Source organism: Coccinella septempunctata, chromosome 7 (assembly GCF_907165205.1).
Source record: "Coccinella septempunctata chromosome 7, icCocSept1.1, whole genome shotgun sequence".
Lineage (NCBI taxonomy): Eukaryota > Metazoa > Arthropoda > Insecta > Coleoptera > Coccinellidae > Coccinella > Coccinella septempunctata.
In genome coordinates this window covers 29620168-29642118 of record NC_058195.1, presented here as the reverse complement: position 1 = coordinate 29642118, position 21951 = coordinate 29620168, and the positions used below count along the sequence as shown (strand labels likewise).

The following is a 21951-nucleotide window of genomic DNA, read 5'->3' as shown; positions in this document are numbered from 1 at the left end:
TACTCACTTAGAAATAATGAGACCTCGAGAGCAGGAACATAATAACATCAACCGCAAGAGTTACCATTCTAAAAAATGTTCAAATTGTATGTTGATAATAATTCAAAATGTTATCAGAATGTAACATTATCTTTTAGATTTTTGACCATGATTTGAGAATTCTCAAATTGAATGCAAGGTATGGTGGAGCAACCGATGATGCTTTCATATGGCGAAATTCATTGGTTCGGAGAGAATTAGAAGCATGCTAAAACAGTTTTGTACTTAATATATAAGAGTTGAATTAGTTGTAATTCTCATATTTTTTAGGTGATCGGAACTCACGGCTGATTGGAGATTCTGGTTATCCCCAAGAGCCTTGGTTGATGACTCCGTGTTGAACCCATCAGCTGGATCTAAGGAAGCCATATACAATATAGGACATATACAAGCACGTAACTGTGTAGAAAGGGCTATAGGGGTATACAAAGGAAGATTCAAGTTTCTAGCTTGAGATATAACACCAACAAAGTAGGAAATAGTGCAAGTGCTTGTGCAATTCTACATAACATATGTGTAGCAGGTCGCCTGAATATAGATTTTGAAGCTGAACCCTCACAGGCGGTAGAATATAATTTGGGGGTTTTGGTGGGTGAGAGCCCCACACGAATTCGCAGCATTGCACCGCCCGCTGCGGAGAAGCCGGTATCGGTTTCCCCCTACCTCGTGGGCACAAAAAAAAGGTTGTTCGAATCGCTAGTCACCGCATGCGCACTGCAGTTGTGTATCTGAAAAACGCGGGAAGAAGCCATCTATTCTAGAAATTAAAATAATTGTATATATATTAAATTATATAATTATAGAAAGAGAAGAGAATTTGGCTCAATGCAAAATTTGTGGTTTCATTAGCCAACAGTCGAATGTTCGACGACATATAATGGAAGTTCACCAATGTCCAGGTAAAATAAAGAAAGGTAAGGTAAAGAAGTTAAGAAAATTCTTACCCCTCAAGATTAATATCAAAAATATTATACTCAACACATCATGACAACAGTCTTGATACAACTCCTCCACCAGAAATAAACCAAGAAAGAGCAACAACAGATGAAGTGAAGTTTGGCAGTATAGCAAACGTTAAGAACCTCACCAATAAAATCATAAACTGCTTTAAAGAAGAGAACATAAAGATAGCCCAATATAATTTAAAATCCGTGAAGAACCTATACAGCAAGTTGAAAGATCAAACACCAAAAATGTGCTTTGGCAAAACACTCCATTGAAAGAAAACATGAGTTTGATTTCGACCAAGTTGAGATTCTGGACAAACATGCAAATTATAACAAAAGACTAATACTGGAAATGATTCACATCAACAAAAAAACTGAAGTAGTTAACAAAGAGTCAGATACCCAAAATTTAAGTAACATTTATACATCCTACTTACCAGCCCAAATAGAGAACCATATTTTGAAGGACCTAGAGATGAATAAAAGAAAAGGAAGATGATATTGTCTCTGTAATTGAGATTACTAATATTGTTGATTAATTAAAAAAGAACAAAGTATCAGACTGGTTAAAAATTCATAAAACTATGTCCAAAAGCTGAAATTGTCATTGTCAATTACAAAAGTCAAAGCTGGATAAATACGCAATTAAATAGACATTAGTGGCTTTCCAATTGCACAATTTGAGCACCCAGTCGAGCACATGCGTGCGCAGTGCTTCAAACGCATGTTCCAAATTGTCGTTTTTAAGATCTGTGTGTCAAACACGGTTGCGTTTTCCCCTTGCCCCTCAAACACCAGATAAAGGTTTGCGCTTTTAACACAAAGTATAAAATTGAGGTTATGTAGATTTAGATGTGTTTTGAAATTTAAAAAATGGAATCACAACCGGGCTGCTCAAAACAACATTCTCTTACATTATTGGATGCAGAAACGAATTCGGAATATGCATTATTGCTCAATGAAGAAGACTATAAAAGGGCTCAAATAGGTAATGTATAGCAAAAATCATAGTTATTATAAAAAGACTATTTAAAAATGTTTCTAATTGTAGATGTTGCCTTTGCATCTACACTATTAAACTTTGCCAAAAATGAAGAACTAAGGACTGATGAATACTTGAACAAGGAAAACAGACAGGAGCTGGAATCTCCAAAAAGTGAAACATGGGATTACAATGCTGTTCTTTGTTTGCTTAGTTGTATGGAAAATAACATGGAGGACATGCAACATCCCAAAAAAAAGAAAAATGTATTCCCAAATATTAGCAATGAACTTTTAAGCAATGGCTTCATATACAACGCTACAGCATGCTACAACAAATGGCGCAGTCTCTTAAGAAGTTACAAAAGTACCAAAGATAAAAACAACAAAACAGGCAGAGGTGCAAGCAGGTTTATGTTTTTTGAACAAATGGATAATTTATTAGGAGATAAACCATCCATCAGCGCCCAACATACAATGGAATCTTCAGAAGCAAATAGTAATTTAATTACAGATATTAATACAAGTGACAATATGAGTTTAATTGAAAACCATACTGATGTAGAACCTGACTTGGAAGTAAGTTCAGAGAACGAAAAAAGTGCCAACAGCCGAACAAAGTTTTTTCGGAAACGGAAGCGGGATGTTGAAATAAAAGAAGAGAATAAAGAAAAACGACACAAAGACAGAATAAATATTGAAAGAGAAAAGTTAACTGTGGAGAAACAAAAAGTGAAAATCTTACAAGAAATATTGCTGAAGCTCAATGAAAATAACAAGAATTAAGAAGTATGCTATAATGCAATTTATTTTCGTTTATTCCAAAAGTTGTGATTATTTATTTTTGTCAATATTTTATGTTTTGTTTTCTGTAAAATCACATTTATTTTTGTTAGTATTCTTTTAATGTATGTATCAAATACTAAGACTGAAATAATGCCATGTAAAATAGATATATTTTTTTTTCAAAAATAAATTCGTTACAATATATTTCCTACTTTTACTAAAAATTTATTCTACACTATATTCATACCATACTATTATTATAAATTAATACATTTATTTAGAAATTCACACAGAAAACATTTTTCTAAATATTTCTTCTCTCTTCATAGGTACATTATTTTGAACCAGTTCTGCAACCAGATCATGGTTAGGTATATTTTCTTCATCTGTGTCATTTTCATCCACCTCCATTTCATCAGAATCTATTATGCAAATATTGTGTAATACACAACACGCCATTATAATTTTAACGCAAAATTTCACATTGTTATTATTCAAATGGAGAAGTCTTCTATATATATTTTTTAGCAAACCAAATGCGTTTTCAATAACAATTCTAGTAGACGAATGTTTATAATTAAATTGTTTCTGTTCATCTGATAGGGCACCCGTGTTTTTAAAGGGAGGTACTAGCCACGACATACTTGGATATGCTGAATCACCTAAGAGGTAATAATGTTTGAAAAATTGTGGATTTCCAGCTTTCTGATAAATTGCTGATTTTCTTAATACCCTCGCATCGTGAAGAGATCCTGGTTCCCCACAGTATATATCCAAGAATTTTTTATCAGTATCACAAACTGCTTGTATGATCAAGCTATGATAACCCTTTCGGTTACAATATGAGTCTTGATCTTTGTTTGGTCGGTTGATTTCCACATGGCTACAGTCAATTGCGCCTATAACTCCATTAAATTGTTGTTAGTTTTTAAATTTGCTTGCAATTATCTCTTTTTCTTCATCACTGGGCCATTTTATTTATCTACTTTTGATAGATATTAAAAAGTCAATCACTCGAAATAGAGACCTATGTGCTGAACTTAAGCTGACATTGAACCGATCGGATATTTGCCTAAAACTCTCTGTATTTGCAAGATACCACATTGTTAAAAGCACACTGGTTTCATTTGATATATGAGGTATCCCTCTAACAGTGTTGGTACTGTACTCACTTTTTGCAAAGTTTTCTGTAAAAAGAACAAAATGTTTTAACTGGAATTTAGTGAAATTTACAAATTAGTCTCGTGCATGTCAACTTAAAGTATTTGATATCAAGTGCAAGCACAACTTATTTCACTGTTTGTTTATATGGTGTGTGCACAGTATTTGATTAATATTTTGATAAATTTGCCAAAAAGGATGGAAGGATCTATAATTTATATAAACTTTTATTCATCTTCATTTTATTTAAAAGACTGTCTTTGCAAATGATCGGACTATATTTGTCTGAATGAGGCAAAAACATGTTTATTTCACCACGTGTTTTATTAAAATCCACTCAAATTTTTCATTCAACAATCAACAATGCACAAGACTAGTACTAATCAAAGATTATAGAGAACTACTCTATAATCTTTGGTACTAATAAGCACATACCAATAAGTTCATTGGTTGTTTCTCGTTTCATTCGGAAGTGGCGTTTAAAAGTGTCAGGATCGTATTGCTTGACTGTTTGCTCTACAAAATTTTCTATTTTTGTAATTTTAAGATGTTCCTCTTCATCTGAAGATGAAGTGGACCAGCCAGACATAGTATCTGATGCACAAACTAAAAATTATACATTACAATAAATTGGTAAATATTTATTACATTATTATTTGAAATAAAGTATAATGCAGTATATATAAGTGCTTCCATAGTATTCGTATTTTTTATTTAATTAATCGATTATTTCGGACAAAACAACAAGTAAACCATTGACGTTAGATATAAAGTAAACAAATTATTTGTGGTTATGTTTTAAAATTTGACACTTGACACAAAACTCATCGAAGTTTGTTCCAATTGATTCTTGTGTGCCAAGCTCATGAGCATCGAGCCCATGGGTTTCGTGCACAAAGTGCTTGATAAATTGGAAAGCAATTATTGTATGCTGGTTAACACTGTTTTGGAAAATTATATCGCAAATATTATTTACAATAGTTATAGAGATCTCAAGTTCTGTAAGTTTGTGTTGTCTAGTTTAATTTTATCATTGTATTGACTGAAAAACCTTGTAGTAGCCCTGAGGATGAAATAAAATATTCCGAAAGCTCGGCAAGAGAATAAGGAGTTTGCTTCACTAAAAGAGGTCGATTTTCTCAGAATAACGAAGAGTAAAAAAAAAATTTCAAAATATGTATTGAGTACTTTTTGAGAGAAGATATTGTTGCCACCCTGTATACAAGGGCCCCATTGTTAACATATTCTTGCTCAAGTCAGCATTTTCCAAAACAATATATAAGTAGCAGCATGACGCTCTCAGTTCAGTTCAGATCGTACCGTTGAGATTGATTCTTCATTCATATCGCATAGTTCAAATTAATTTTCGTATCTATTGATCTATTTTTGTATCTTGTGCCTTCCAAATAAATTAAATGAAATAACAGTGCGTTTTCCTTCGTAAAGTGACAATCTATCAATCTAATAGTGTTAACCAGTGGCGTATATAGGGGGGGGCCAGGGGGCCCGGCCCCCCCCCCCGAAATGAATAAAGAAAACTGAACTACTATAACAAATTAAACAGGCTCGAGAAGCATGGCTACGGCGTCTGATGTGAATATACAACAACTGTTTGTTCGCGTGACGATTTCTAAACTGGTTGGGAACCTATACGCAGGCTCAGATCTTAAAATTCGGAACATGCGTACCAGTTACAAATCTCCGAAGCTCTGATCATGTCTTTGAATCCGCGAACGGTTCTTTTCTATCTGCGCTTGCGTGAATAAAGCTAATCTGTAATACGCACGACACGGCTGAAGCCGCTAGATTACCTAAATCTCACGTTTGCGTTCTAATATCTAATATAATAAGTCGTAAGAGTATTTTAGTGTTCTCGGGTCGTAATTGAAAACTGACTAGTGAAAGAAAATCACAATGAAGAGACAAAGTTCAATTCAAGATTTTTTCACGAAAAGACAAAATGTGGATAGACCTGGAGTTGAAAATTTAGAAGCCCGCGTTGCCGTGGAAGGACAAAGTGAAATTGCTTGTGCCGATGTCTTTCAAACGAGCTCCTCTGGTCAAGATGTGGAAGGTATTTTTCAAGTTATTAAAAATGTAAACGATATTGGAAATTACTGTCAAAGGAGTTATATTTGTTCATTAACAAATGATGAAAAAGTTTCATTGTTAGAAAATGTATGGAAACCTCAGTCTGGTTACAAATTTCCTACCACTTCGATTTCAAACCACACGAGATCCTTTCAAGCAAAATGGCTTGAAGAATTTGAGTGGTTAACGTATTCAGAGGAGAAATGCGGAGCATTTTGTAAATACTGCGTGTTTTTCTCTCAGAGCGAACATGTAGGGAAAGGAAATCACCAATCATTGGGAATATTTGTGACCCAGCCTTTCATGAATTTCAAAAAAGCTAGGGAAATGTTCAAAAATCATCTAGATTCGAAATACCATAGGCAATCCATTTTGATTGCTGAAAACACAAAATCCTTGATTAAAAAAAACGTGAAAGTGTTATTGATCAAGTGAATTCTCGAAGAAAATTAGATATTGAGAATAATAGAAAGAAACTGGTTGCTATAATTCAAACTATTAAGTTATGCGGAAGGCAAATGATTGCTCTCAGAGGTCATAATGATTCTGGACGAGTGAGTCTTGAAGAACCTGACGAAAATGACGGAAATTTCCGATCATTGTTGAGATACCGAGCTAACAGCGGAGATAATCTTCTTCAGGACCAATTGATCAGTGCTGGTGGAAAAACAATGTACACAAGCCCTGTCATTCAGAACGACATCATTAACACATTTGGTTCTTTGATTCAATCCAAAATTGTGGCAAAAGTAAGGAATTCTATAATCTATTCTGTTTTAGCGGATGAAACCACTGATATAAGCCAAATAGAACAATTTTCACTTTGCATTCGCTATGTTGATGAAGAAACTTTCAAAATCAGAGAAGATTTCCTAACATTTGTCCCCGTTCATGATGTAACTGGTGCAGGTTTGGCGAAAACTGTATTAGAGACCTTGTCAAATGTTGTGTCCGCAACCCACAATGCAGTTTTTCGCAATGTGAGTTGCTGAACTATAAATGTCTCATTTTGGAAAAACACGCATCCATATGTAATGAAACCCCTTTTTGTGGTGTTAAACTGTAAAAAGAACAGTCGTCTTAAGAAACTGCACCAGTGCATTTCGATAGTTATTACAATCTCCGCATTTTTGATAAATCAGACAGTGATTTCGCTTATTCGATATTTTTCGTTTAACTTGTGTGAAAACCGCATTCATCTGAACAAATTGTTAACTGATAGAGACAGTGCCTTAGAGTTAGTTAGCTTCAATTGAAGCATTCAGAATACGTCCAGTGTCCAGTGTATGGAAAGTGACTGGTCATATTTGAGGGATCCCTCCCGGCCTGCAAGTTCAAGGAAGCCCCCAACACCATTGGCTGTCGGTAAGACATTTTATGTTCAGTCTCTTACTGATTTGAAATCTGTACTTGTGTCTGCTTTCGCAACATCTCTAAAAATACAGTCCACACTAGCTCTACGTATATTAAATACGGTAAAACGCCAACATCAAATTTAGGTCTTGATTTGAACAAATTGAGAGGCCAAGGATACGATGGTGCTGCCACTATGAGTGGCAAGTTCAGAGGAGTTCAAGCTGCTATCAGAGAAAAACTACCATTGGCCCTTTATACACATTGTTCTTCGCATACACTCAACTTGTGCTTGTCAGATGCAAGTAGCATTTCCTCTATTAGAAACTGCATGGGTGTCATTAAAGAAATATGTGCATTCTTTCATGCATCAACTAAGAACACAGAGATTTTAAAATCCACGATTTCAGAGTGCTTTCCTGATGAAAAGAGAAAGAAGCTGATTTCATTGTGCGAAACGCGATGGGTGGAGAGACATGACTCAGTTATTCTATTCAAAGAAATTTTAGAAGCTATCATACTCTCCCTACATAAGATAGAAGAATCTAGTGTTTCATCAACTAAAGCATTTGCTTTAAGTCGTGCCATTTGTACTTTTCCATTTATTGTTAATCTTTTCATTTTGAGCCAGATGCTGTCTACTACACACAGCTTGTCTGAGACCCTTCAGAAAAAAAACATTGACCTTAGTCAGGCTATAAGCAACATCACAACTGTTTTAGACCTACTGTCAAAACAGAGATCAAATGCCGAGCAAACGTTCAAACCATTATATGAACAGGTGAAGACAATAGCCTCCAAACTTTTTGTCACAGAGGAGCTTCCACGATTTTGTCGGCTTCAAACAACACGCAACAATGTACCTTATACCACAGAAGAAGAATATTATAGACGAGCAGTTTATGTGCCATACCTGGATGATTTTTGTGAAGCGTTAAGGGAAAGATTCCAATCTCATAAAGACACAATAATAACTTTACAAAACATTCTTCCACAATTTTGTATCAGAACAGACATCACTTCATTAGAAGCTGCATTGAAATTATATGAACCAGATTTGTCATTTAACGACATTGTGCGAAGTGAGTTTAAGCTGTGGCAAGAAAAGTGGAAACAGGAAAGACCTGAAGTTCTGCCAAAAACGGCGATTAGTTCTCTAGAAAACTGTGACAAAGATCTATTCCCCAACATTTATATCCTTCTAAAAATACTAGCTGTCCTTCCCGTGTCAGTCGCTACCGTTGAAAGGACTTTCTCTAGCCTAAGAAGACTGAAAACTTACCTAAGGAACACCACATCTGAGAATAGACTAAATGGTCTCGCATTACTCTCTATTCACAGAGACATCACAGTTAGCGACGAGAAAGTTCTTGATAAGTTTGCTAGTGTACCGAGAAAACTGGGGTTTGTTTTGTAACCATCTATGTAAGCGAATGTTCAGCTAACCTCGTCTTCATGTCGTCAATTAATTTTTATTTTTTCCACTTATAATAAAATGAAATTTCTCATTGTCGTTTTTTTTCTTGTTCAAAACATGATGAAGCCTTTTGTGAAAACCTCACTACTCTATCAATTTCTCGTCACGTTGCAGGAGTCCGTTAAATGGGGATAGTTCACAGACGTGAGTGTTGGCTAGAAATAGCAACCAATGGTAATTTTTTTTGCATCATAACTTTTAAGATTTGAAAACAATGTGTACGAGATATTGATGAAAAACAGGGAGACTATGCCCAAAGTGATCCTTTGATTCTCAATCGAAAAATTGCATCCAACCTAATCTAACCATTGGATCATTTGATGGTGTAAGCATCTCGGGGCCCCCCCGAAAATATTTTCTATATACGCCACTGGTGTTAACTAAAGGTTTTACGGAGCTTTACCTCAATAAAGCTGCCCTGGTGACAGCGGTGGGATACCTAAAAGAGAGCCAGCAGTCGCCGTGTTTCTTCAGTTTAGTGCAGTGCAGTGATTGTGCAGTGTCACTCGAGAAGAAGATCACATCTTGACCGCCTCTCTATGAGCACAGCTCTTAATAGGAAAAGACCCCAAGCTATAAGCCAAAGCTGTTTCCCTCTTCTGAAACTGGATCTCAAGATTCACCGGACTAGCGGAGTCTACGCAGAAGAATCCACCTTTGTAACTGGATCCTAAGATTCACCTGACTACTGGAGTCTACGCACGGGTTCAAATTCCTAATTCCCTCGAGAAAAACGTAAGTCAATTTTCTGTTTATCAACCATCATTTCTCGTAATCGTTCTCAAGTGAAATCAATTTCCTTAAATCCTTCATCATGTCAAATCCTGAAATTAAGAATATTCCAAACCAGAAATAAGTCAAATGCTTCGAGCTAGAAATAAAGGTGATTTGAATGAAGCTTATTCTATTGCTCTACAAGAGAAAAAAATTATAAATTATACCAAATCTAAATCTAATTCTATGAATCGTATAACCAATCTAGGAAATTCTTATTCAAATAATCAAAGAACCTCTTTTCAAAATAATCAAAGGAATGGCACAACTCCTAATTTTCAAAATCATAAGTATAAACGTAATTATAATATGAATAATAGACCTCCTATTCCTTCGAATGAAAGATATAATTTCGCGAAGAATAATTCAAACGTTCATAATCATGCCTCAACTTCTAAGCAAAATAGTCCTCCTAATTATATCTTAAATCCAAACGCTCAATCTTACAAGTTTTGTAATTATTGTAAAAAATCAGGTCATATAATATCAGAATGTAGGAAACGAGAATTCAACAATTCTAAAGTCAATCATTTAAACGGGGAAAGTTCGGACCTGCCCAGGATTCCGACGAAATCATTCAGAAGGCATACAATTAAATTCAAAAATAACCAGTTCTCACAATAAGTCTAATATTCCTCATGATAAATTAAAATTTCTAACATTCAAAATCCCAAATTCTCCTAAAGAATATGTTACTCTTTTAATTGATACAGGATACAGGAGCGGCCTGTTCCATTATAAAACATGATGCACTTATTCCTAGCCAAACTCATCTTGCTAAAAATGATATTGTTTTATTGAATGGAATAAATCCTAATATGCCAATCAATACAATTGGAACAACGGAAATATCCTTGTCAATATCGTCCATAAATATTATTCATAAATTCAATGTTATAAACGCTGCAAAAATACAGACTCATTTCGACGGGTTGCTTGGTAACGATTTCTTCCAAGAAAAAAAAGCTATTCTTAATTATGCAGACAATGTTGCAATTATAAACGGACACCCTATTTGTTTCAACAATGAAATTAAAGAAGATAAAATAATCATTCCTCCTCGATGCGAAGTTATTGCTGAAGTCGATATTTATTTATTTATTTATTTATTTATTTATTAGCATTTAGGTTGCGAACAGTACAATGTACCAATAAAGCAACCACAAATTACAAAATATACCTACAAGTCAAATTCACACTGCATAATTGATCAGTGGTTTACTGTGCAATAAGAAGAGAAAAAAAAGTTTTTAATGAATTTTTTAAAACTCTCAAACCCGTCCGAGAAAACGTCAACCACCTCACTTGAGTATTTTACTGGCTCGTTATCAATTTCGTACGTGTAATTGATTTTATTTATTTTCATTTCGAGGGATTCAATATCAAAAAGTTACGCCTTCAAAATTCAGTCAACCGTTGTAAATCTTCCTGCATTCTAAAACAGTCCTCTATAGTCTTGATACGTAGGTAAACTTTCAAATCATCCGCGTAGAGAAGTATCAGGCGATGGTGGAAACAAGTTTTAATACTATTAATGTAGATAATGAAAAAGAGTGGCCCCAGATGACTTTCCCAGACTGTAGTTTCAGCGCGCTGTGTCGGTACGGGTACGGCAATCTTCCCTCCTTCCAAACCTGCCGCGGTGTTCTGCCGCAGGTCGTGTTGGCCCCCAAAAGTCCACCCACCTCTTACCATCTCTCTCTCCGCACGCCTTTGGTTGTGCGTATCCCTAATTCCGTGCAAGACGACGCGCCGGCCGCTAGGACGAACAACTCGATAGACCGTGCTTGCGCCCTTTGCCATGGCTACGCGGTCGAGCCAGACCTCCTTGGTCACCCTAGGGTTGACAAGGTATCTGGGATCGAATTTCGCGTACACCCTGGCAAGCGCAAGATAAACACGGTCCAGGTTCTTCCTGACCTGAGCCAGACGGGGTCCGCGATGCCGACGGTGGGCGGTAGGGCGCTGACGGTCCTGAGGCAACATAACCTCGGACCACAGCATGCCCTCCGCCGCCCGCGCGGCAATCGCGTCCTCCAACGGCTCTACGGTCGCGTCCGCAGCACGGCGCTCTTCCGCGAGCAATCCGACTCTGGCGCGATCTCTTTCAACTTCGACCCTTACATCGGTCAACCAGGGATCCGAATCCAGCTGGAACTTCTTCCGTGCCCCTTGCGTGAACGTGGTCAGTGTGAGCGTAGCCCGCAAACGACCATAGTCCCCGCCGGAGCAGAGGGCTTTCTCGGGGGTAGAAGATAGGGATCCCGAAGTGATTGAATTGTCGCACGAATGTCGCGTTGACGCTCAGGATGGCATAGCACATCGCCACACGACGTTTCACGTCTTGGATTTCATCCACCACAGCACTTGCTGCGGGAGGAAGCGTAACATACGCTGGCAACCCTTCCGAATCCGGCGAAGGCATCAAATGCCTGACAGGTACGTCGCCCAACATTATGAGACCCACCACAACGCGGGCCCTCTGCCTCTCCCACCCCGAGGCCGGAGTGCGGTCTCCGAGGAAGCCACCCTCAAAGGCATCGGGTGCACGAGAGAGCAGAGGAGCCCGCGGGTGAATCCCAGGTCGAACGACTACCGTCCCGAATCGGCGCTGCGCGGACTTCTGAGTCCGCGCGGTGGTCACCAGAAAGGTCCTCTCAGCAAGTATAAAGCCTTTACAACTTCGGTAAGACTTACTGAGGTTCGCTCGTCCTCCGGTTTGCGAGATGATCTGCTCATAACGGCGTGCCTCTTCAGGCATATGCGCCGAGCAAAGGTCATCTCCCCGAACAACGGCCGGCGCGGCTCCTACGAGTCGCGGAGCTATCTCGGCGAGACGCTCCCCGCGTTCGCTGGACAAAGCCAGGTCAGCGCAGGCCAGGTTGTAAAGGTTGAGGATGTACCAAGACAGCGGAAAGCCCATCATACAGCCCTTACGGGTAACCCCGTAGGCACATTTATCCTCGGATGGATGAAGGAGCGCGGGGTTGGTCAGATTGACTGGTCCCAGAAGCACAAGCCCAGCGATGGAGACAATGTCATCAGCTGGAACCCCGAGACCTTCCATCAGCCCCAGCCATATGGCCCTTATGAGGTCATGCGGCATGAGGTCGGTGGCAGCGGTAAGATCCGCAGAGTAAAACTCAGCGGTCTCCGCACCGGTCAGGGCTTTAGCCACCTCATCGTGAAGATGAGCGGCGGTTCCAGCGACGTCTCGGCGACCCGACAGGTCGACTCTTGGCTCCGCCTCCAAGGCGGGCCAGAGGCACTTGCGGATCGCGTCATCGACGCTTCACCCGCAGTTACAATGCGGGCTTTCACTCCCAATTCTGGAACGGCCGCAGCGCGGACGTTTGGGCGTCGGCCCGCGCGGATATCTGCGCGGACCTGCTCAATCGCCGCCTGCGTCACTACTTCCAGGTCATCCTCCTCGGAGTAAATGCCGGCGTAATCGCCTTCCTCGACCCTAAAGTCGATGTCGTCGATCGCCAGGGCCTTTCTGATGGCTTCGAAATGAGGCGCTGCAAGCAGCCTGAGTTCTTCGCGTTGACCGCCCTTGGCACGGCTGACCGATTCGGCAGCCGCAGACGAGAAGTTAACCGTAACCTCATTCCGGAGCGCAGCTCCCTTGCCCGAAGCCCAAGCTCGCGTCCAGTAAAAGAACGCGTCGAGGAGATCCTCAGGGACCTCCTCCTTGGGCGGGCGAGTGAGGTTGTCGAAATGTTCTGCCAAAGAGTAACAACAAGAGGTTTCACTTCGCCGATTTACAAGGGAAGATCGAATGCATGGAATTTCAACCTTGAAGTGGGGAGACGCTACGCGCCAGCAATACTGCGCTCAGATTCACTACAGTCAAACGAGAATGTGGGCGACCAATCAGATTGGGACTTGCGAACAGAACGAACATCTGCTTTCGTTTTCGTCCCTCCACTAAACCAAGGAACATTCAAGGGCATTGAAACGCAACCGGCTAAAATGATAGAGTGAATACTCTTGTTGATACTCTTTGGTTCTGCCATCGCTCTAAACTGCTGCTTGTTGGTAGGCAGCGGCATCGATCGCCCCATGCGGGCCATCTGGGCAAGCGCAGCGGGCCCCTGAACCGGGCACCAGAGGAGAGCTTTTATAGAGCCAACCTCCAGTGTTCGGACGGGGAATCCGCGCGGGATCCCAAGGCCAGCCTGTTCGGCGTCGATGGAGCGGGCACGACAATATTCGGCGTAGGTTTTTATGCGCCGGACGGTTTCTTCTCTGCCCATGACGGTCCAGGATTTCTTAATCCATTCGCGGAATTGCAGGATACCCTTTGCAGCTCTACGATGACGCGGATTCGACAGTTTCCATCCGCGTCGCTGCAGGGTTGGGAAAAGAGAGAAAAAGACCAATCGGAAACTGTTCCAAACTCGGTCTATCGCGTCTTGATCTTCGACGCGGGGTGGGCCCATTTTAGACTTACGGGCATCTTCAGAGGTCAGTCCGGAGGAGAAGAGCGAACCCCCCTCCCCCTGGTCGGACCCCTTCGCGGGGGACAGAACCGGCCAGTGTCCAAGAGTTGATGGCAGGAACCACCTACCCTCTCTTCTCATTCGTGGCGAGTCCATGACCCCATGATATTGTTGGCAATTTGAGACAGGGACTCATTGAGAAATTAACAATATGTGATAACGTTCTTATACCCAATACTCTTGTTACGAATGATAATTCAAAAGCTCGTATTCCAATTCTCAACTTGAATTCTAAAGAAGTCACAATAGACAGACCCGTATTGGAAATAATAAAATTCTTACCGGAAAAATCTATAAATTTAAATCTCTCAACTAACTATAATCAGAATCACTCAAAAAAAGAATCATTTCAAAGAAATAAAATTCTTGAAAAAAATCTTCGATTGAATCATTTAAATGAGGAAGGAAAAGCATACATTATAAAAATTTGTTATAAATATTCAAGCTTATTTTATCTACCAGGCGATTCCTTAACTTCAACACCAACATTAAAACATGAAATTCCAACATCATCTAACATTCCAATATCTTTTAAAATTTATCGATTACCTAAAATTCATGAAAAAGAAGCTAATGAACAGATTCAGAAAATGCTCGATCAAGATATCATAAGACCTTCAAATTCTCCGTGGAATTCACCAATTTGGATTGTTCCCAAGAAAAAAGATGCATCAGGACAACAAAAATGGCGATTAGTTTGTGATTTTAGATAACGGTCGGTGATAGTTATCCACTCCTAATATTGAGAGCATATTAGATCAATTAGGAAATGCAATCTATTTTTCTCTCGCATCAGGGTTTTATCAGGTCGAGTTAGAAGAAAAAGATAAATTTAAAACGGCTATAGCTACTCCATCAGGACTTAACGAATTCAACAGAATGCCTATGGGACTCAAAAACAGTCCGAGTCGTTTAGCAAGACTTATGAAAATTGTACTATCCAGGCTCCAAGGTGCTAAATGTTTTTGTTATATTGATGATATAGTGGTTCATGGTTCTTCATTAGAAGATCATAATTCGAGATGTTTTCCGTCAATTACAAATTCACAATCTTCAATTACAGCCGGATAAATGCGAATTTTTATGTCGAGAAATAACGTATCTAGGTCATCATGTATCAGAGGAAGGTGTTAAATCCGATCCAAACAAAATCGAAGTTATTGAAAATATTTCAGTTCCCATCAGTTATTATTCTAAGACTCTAACAAAATCTGAAAGAAATTATTCCACGACAGAAAAGGAATTATTAGCTATCGTTGAATCTTGTAAACATTACAGACCATTCCTTTATGGGCAAAAATTCATTATTTGCACAGATCATAAACCTTTAGTTTGGTTGAAAAATTGTAAGGAACCTTCAAGTCGCTTATTGAGATTGAGATTGAAATTAATGTACTATGATTATGAAATAGTCTATAAGAAAGGAAAGTTGAATCATAATGCAGATGCTCTAAGTCGTTTAATTCAAGACTATAATAATGAAATCTCATATAATGACTTCATGAATAAATACGAATCTAAAAGCATACAGAATTCTTCCAATATTCAAGAAAAGCTAGGCGATCTTTTCGAAGCGCCACCTAATCATTCTCTAGTACATTGTGTATCTCAGGATTTTGAAATGGGTAAAGGAATTGCATTAATATTCAAAACTAGATTTGGACAAGTAGATAAGTTGAAATCTCAAAATAAAACTGTAGGACAAGTGGCTTATATTAGTGATCAAAACCGAAGAATTTATTACCTCATAACCAAAGCTCCCTCTTTCCAAAAACCTACTTATCAAACAGTTTTCAAAGCTCTAATGAATCTCAAAATTTTATGTCAACAAAATAATGAATCACATTTAGCTTTCCCTCGTATCAGTTGTGGATTAGACAATCTTTATTGGCCAAAAATATTTGATATGATTAAATTACATTTTTCACGATTCGTCGATCAGTATAACAATATATAATTTACCTGATAAACACAGTAAAAATTTTGTTTATTCTATAGATGACGAAGACCTCACGTTTGAAAACTCCAAAGGCTTTCATCAAAGAGAAGTTGAAATTCCTAAACCTAAGGTTGTTAATACGCCAATTTCCAATATAAAAACATTTATAATTCCAATGTCCTGCGACTACTCAATTTCGAACAAATTTCTTGATTTTATAAAAACTCATTTTACAGATCTTCCAGAAAATCCTAAAGTTACTGATATAATAGCAAAAAAGTTAATCCTCTAATACCAAAGTCCGCCTTGAGACTGGTTGCATATAAGTGGATACAAAATTATTCTGCCCATGTCCGCCTTCAGTATAGGTTCATTTTGTGAGAACAGGTGTTAATGTAAATCAGTTAACTATTTGCGAAAAAAAGATGTAGATTACATAAGCTAATTTGAAACTATACGGAAATAATTATAAAAAAGGAAAAAAAACTTGGGCATTAGAGGGTTAACTTATCAATTTATTTTTGTTCTCTTTCTGAAAGAATATAATGATCAATCTGTAACATACGAAGATTTATTCGCAACTTTCGTTAATCTTAGACTAATGCTCAATTTTAACAACATAAAAAAGTTCACGATTCCAAATATAGCTCTTTTTAAAAATAATTCAATAATCCGAGAGGATACCTTTTTCAGTCTCTTATATTCATTATATTCATCATATGAAATATGGCGGGCGATATAGACGTATGTAAAGTGTGCTCCGACAATTTTATAGTAAATTCGAAGTCTGCAACCTGTAAATTATGTAAACTTAAGTTTCATCTTATGTGCGTGAGTATCAAAGATACGATGCAAAAGTTTTTAGCAGAAACTAGCAATGTATTTTGGTTCTGTAATGAATGCAAAGTGAAGTGTTTACTTTTTTTGGAAGATGTTGATAAAACCGCCGTAATCCCGTCAAACAACGAGATTCTGTTGGCGAAAGAAATTGAATACCTGAAAAAAGAGATCACACTAAAGGATCAACTGTTAACAGAGAAAACCTATGTTAGTGAAGTGCAGAAAGCTCTGATTGTAAGTTACGAAGAGAAAATTAATAATTCTACCGGTGAAAAGGATGTAAACAAACGTCAAGGACAGTCAGGTCAAGATGAGAATATCTTTGGTCAGGTGCAGCGAGTGCAAGCAACCCAACATACAGCAGCGAGTTCCAGGGTACTTGGAAACACTGCCACGTATGCGTCGACTGTCTCTGTAAAATCTGGGATGTCTAAAAACAAAAACAAAAATCAAAACGACAACAAAAGTGCGGACGCCTCCCTTCTTGGAACTACCACTGGAGCCATAAATACAGCGGATTTAAAAGCCCAACAGCCTCAGATTTATTCAGAAGGTGAGGGCACACATGATGGCTTCGTACAACAAAGAAAACGGACCAGAAGATCCCGACGGTTTTTGGTTGGAAAAGATGATGGTGCTAGTGTACAGGGTGTACCACAGATTGTCTCACTGCATGTGTCTCGGTTGAAACCTACTACACGACCAGAGGATTTGCAAAAATTCTTGGCGAAGGCCTTTCCGGAGGTGACTTGTGAGGCTCATCAGTCGAAGCATCCGGAGCATTATGCGTCAATTAAGGTCAATATCCTTAAGGAAAACTTGGTGAATGCCTGGAAGAGAGAGATATGGCCTAATGGGGCGGTTGTATCTCCTTTTTTTGCCAAGAGGAGGATCCCAAGACAGGAACCGGATCCACAATAAAAACACCATCTAGATCACAGTCAGTGCTCTCCGTTTATTACCAAAACGTCCGAGGACTAAGAACGAAGACTGACAACCTGTATTCTGCCGTTGTGGTTGAGGACAATGATATTGTGGCATTCACTGAGACATGGCTTTGTGATAGTATCCACAGTGAGGAACTTTTCGACCGGAGATACTCTGTGATAAGATGCGACAGACAGGTCCAGGGATGTACCAGGGGAGGAGGTGTCCTCTTTGCGATAAAGAAAGGTATATGTTACGAAATTCTTGATGTACACTGTGATTATGAATGTGTTTTGCTCAAAATGAAATTCAAAAATTCTATTTTCTATTTATGTGTTGTGTATATTAAACCTAACTGCACTCTTAATTATTTAGAGACATTCTTAAACTTATTTGAGGATATTATATCAGATGCTGATACAAAGATATTATTGTTAGGTGATTTTAATTTGCCATTGTTACATTTAGGCTCTAGTGATAAAGATCATCTGATGCAGCAATTTTTGAGCCTTTTCGATTTAAGACAGATCAATTCTGTTACTAATTTCATGGGCAGGAACTTGGATCTTGTTATCACTAATCTTAATTTAGGAGTTTCGAGGTCGGAAAGCCCTCTTTTAAATGAGGACGCTTATCATCCGGCACTGGATATTTCTTTGCCCGTACACAGGGTGTCCCACGTAGAAACATACACAAATGAATACGAATACAATTATGCAAAGGGGAATTTTCTACTACTTTTCAATTTACTGAAGGAGAGTGACTGGTCTGGTGTTTTGACTTATGAGAGTGTTGATCAGGCTTTGGATGTCTTTTACTCTTACATGTATAGATGCCTGGACGCGTCGGTGCCTAAGTACAAAGTGAGGAATAAAATACGTAGGGATAAATATGCTCCTTGGTTTACTCCCAGTCTCATTCGTAAGATTAGAAGAAAAAATCACCTACATTCTCTTAAGTGTCAGGGTAAGGCAAGTTTTGCCATGCTTGATGAGTTCAGGGCTTTAAGGCGTGACATCAAGTCCCAAACTAAAATAGAATATTCAAATTATAAAAAGAACATTGAAAATAATATAAACAGTGATCCTAACACTTTCTGGTCATTTGTAAAAAAGAAATCAGGAAGTGGTGGTATACCAACAGAGATGGACTTTGGTGGTGGGGCGTTAACTACTAAGCAGAACATCGCAGATGGCTTTGCGAATAAATCTCCTTCATAAACCGATTGAAAATAATTCGCAAAGCCATCTGCGATGTTCTGCTTAGTAGTTAACGCCCCACCACCAAAGTCCATCTCTGTTGGTATACTTTTCAATCGGTTTATGAAGGAGATTTACAGGGGCAGATTCCTACTTTTCACGGAAGTGGGTTTGATTTTCCTGAGGTTACTGATGATGATATTTTGTCCACCATAAAAAGTTTGAAACCAAAAAAAACGACTGGTTCTGACTACATACCCTCATACATTTTTAAGGGATGTGCCAATTTTCTGCTAGCTCCTCTAAAATATATATTTAACCTCTCTCTACAACAAGGGTGCTTTCCAGATAGGCTTAAGGAGTCGATTGTCACACCAGTTTTCAAGAAGGGCAGAAGGAATAATATAATGGATTATCGTCCGATTAGTCTGTTAAACAGTTTGGGTAAAATCTTTGAGAAAATCATCTACAGATCAATTTTTTCGCAGGTGTCTGACAGGATCTCTATTTGCCAGCATGGCTTTCTTCCTGACAGATCTACTATAACAAACCTCTGTATTTTTTGTGAACATGTGTCGAATGCAATTTTGAATAATCAACAGCTGGATGTCATCTATACTGACTGTGCTAAGGCATTTGACAAGGTTGATCATGGTATTTTGATTCGGAAACTGAAGAGTCTAGGCTTCTCTGGTAGATCCTTGAGACTGCTAGCTTCATACTTATCCGGCCGACGGCAGAGGGTCATAGTCGGTAATATATTGTCCTTTTTGTACATTGCAACATCTGGAGTGCCTCAAGGTAGTATCTTGGGTCCGCTCCTTTTCTTGATATTCATCAATGATCTGCCTGAAAGTTTGGTGGGGTCTGTCGGATTGCTCTTTGCAGATGACTTCAAGCTGTTTCGGACTGTAGGTGGGGAGTGTGATGCAGCTGCCCTTCAGAGGGATCTGAATTTGGCACTAGAGTGGTTTAGGAGGAACAAGATGACTGTCAGTGGAGAGAAATGTTGTGTTGTGTCGTATGCCCGAAAGGTGAATGTGATGGTTGAAGATTACCATGTGGATGATATTAAAATTAAGAGATGCGATGAGGTTAAAGATTTAGGGGTCTTGTTTCAGTCCGACTTTAAGTTCAACAATCATTATAGTAACATCATAAATAAGGCTTATAAAATACTCGGATTTGTAATACGGAACAGTAGAGAATTTAATGTTGAAACTACTATTAAACTCTACACAACCCTTGTGAGACCTCATCTTGAATATGCCGCCAATGTCTGGTCGCCAACTTGCTATATCCATAGCAATGAGACTGAAAAAGTGCAGAAGCGATTCCTGCGATATATCCATGTTAAAAAAAATGGAAGTTATCCATTTATGATTTCCTATCGGTCTATGTTGTTAGATTTTCACCTCTGCTCTCTTGATGTCCGGAGGAGGACTCAAGCTGTGATATTTATACATAATATTGTAAATAATTTGAAGTATTGTGATTGTCATCTTATTAACTTCATCAAGTTTAGAGTGCCAAAGATTAATCTGAGGATGTTATCTTGTGACCTGTTTTGTGTTGACAGAAGGAGTCCATCACCTATCACTCACCTGCTGGGCGTTTGCAATGCGGTGTTGTCAGAGGGTATAATTCGTGATTTTTTTAACACTAGCAGGAAAGAAATTAAGCTCAATTTGTTGCTGCATCAGAAGGAAAACCCAATTTAATGTGATATTTTGCTACTTTATACATCTGCTTTTGTTGTCTTTTATTTGTTCAAATGTTTGTTATTGTTATATTGTTAAATCTTATATTTCTAGATTGTGAATTCGGCGAAATGTTGAAAACCTTTGCATGTAATTACCTTTGGTGTATGTAAAGTGAAGATGAATAAATAAATAAATATTTTCTATTTCGTGACTTTTAATATGAAATTTTATGCGACGAACGAATTAATGTAAGTGATGAAAACTTAATAAAGGAAATTTTATTCGAAAATCATGATTCACCATTAGCTGGACACCAAGGATTTGAACGCACATACGAAAAAATAAAGAAATTCTATTTTTGGAATAATATAAAAGATCATATTCGGAAGTATATAAGGAGATGCAAAATATGTCAAAAATCTAAAACTGATTTCAAACATAATAAAAGTCCTATGATCATTACAACTACCTCAACCAAATTCTGTGAACAAATTGCCTTAGATATAGTTGGTCCTCTACCTATGACGAAAAATAATAATCGCTTTACATTAACCATTCAAGACGACTTAACGAAATTCATTCAAGCTTACGCTCTCAACGTACATGATGCTGTAACAGTAGCAATACACTTTCTTAAATTCTGTACACAATTCGGATTTCCAAACAATATTCTCACAGATCAAGGCGTAGAATTCACATCGAAAATATTCAAGGAAATAAATAAATTAATGTCGATCAAACATAAGCAATCATCTCCATATCACCCTCAAACGCAAAGATCCTTAGAAAGAACACATCTTACTCTTAAAGATTATTTCAAATGCTATGTAAATAAAGACTCTAATAACTGGGATGAATTCCTCAACTTTGCAACGTTTAGTTATAATACCTCAATACATAAATCTACTCAAAAAACCCCATATGAATTAGTCTTTGGACAAAGGGCTCGAATTCCGTCACAAATAAATAATCCGAAAAATCTCAATAATTATTCAGAACTAGCTACTGATATCACAAATAAATTGAAAATATTAAGAGAAACTGCTCGTGATAATCTTCTAAAGTCTAAAAATAAATCCAAGGAATTTTATGATAAAACTCACAATAGAACATATCAATTCAATGAAGGCGATCTTGTACTTCTTTATGACTCACAGTCGAAAGCGAAAAATAAGAAACTAGCTCCAAATTACAAAGGACCTTATAAAATAGAACAGATACATAATAAT

General features: G+C 38.1%; 3 protein-coding genes across 3 annotated transcripts; 2 read left to right on the top strand and 1 right to left on the bottom strand.

Annotated features, from left to right (window-relative positions):
- Positions 1–1645: 1645 nt before the first annotated feature.
- On the top strand, positions 1646–2809 carry LOC123317925 (trihelix transcription factor DF1-like). The gene is made up of 2 exons (XM_044904553.1): positions 1646–1974; positions 2038–2809. The coding sequence occupies exons 1-2, from the start codon at positions 1860–1862 to the stop codon at positions 2751–2753; spliced, it is 831 nt and encodes a 276-aa protein (XP_044760488.1). The 5' UTR covers positions 1646–1859; the 3' UTR covers positions 2754–2809.
- Positions 2810–2901: 92 nt separating this feature from the next.
- Positions 2902–4798, bottom strand: LOC123317926. The gene is made up of 3 exons (XM_044904554.1): positions 4595–4798; positions 4350–4520; positions 2902–3940 (listed from the first exon to the last, which is right to left on the bottom strand). Exons 1-3 carry the CDS (start codon positions 4608–4610, stop codon positions 3732–3734), a joined length of 396 nt encoding a protein of 131 aa, XP_044760489.1. The 5' UTR covers positions 4611–4798; the 3' UTR covers positions 2902–3731.
- A 2756-nt stretch (positions 4799–7554) lies between these two features.
- On the top strand, positions 7555–8775 carry LOC123317722 (52 kDa repressor of the inhibitor of the protein kinase-like). The gene has a single exon (XM_044904331.1). The coding sequence runs from the start codon at positions 7555–7557 to the stop codon at positions 8773–8775; it is 1221 nt and encodes a 406-aa protein (XP_044760266.1).
- The last annotated feature ends 13176 nt before the right edge of the window (positions 8776–21951 follow it).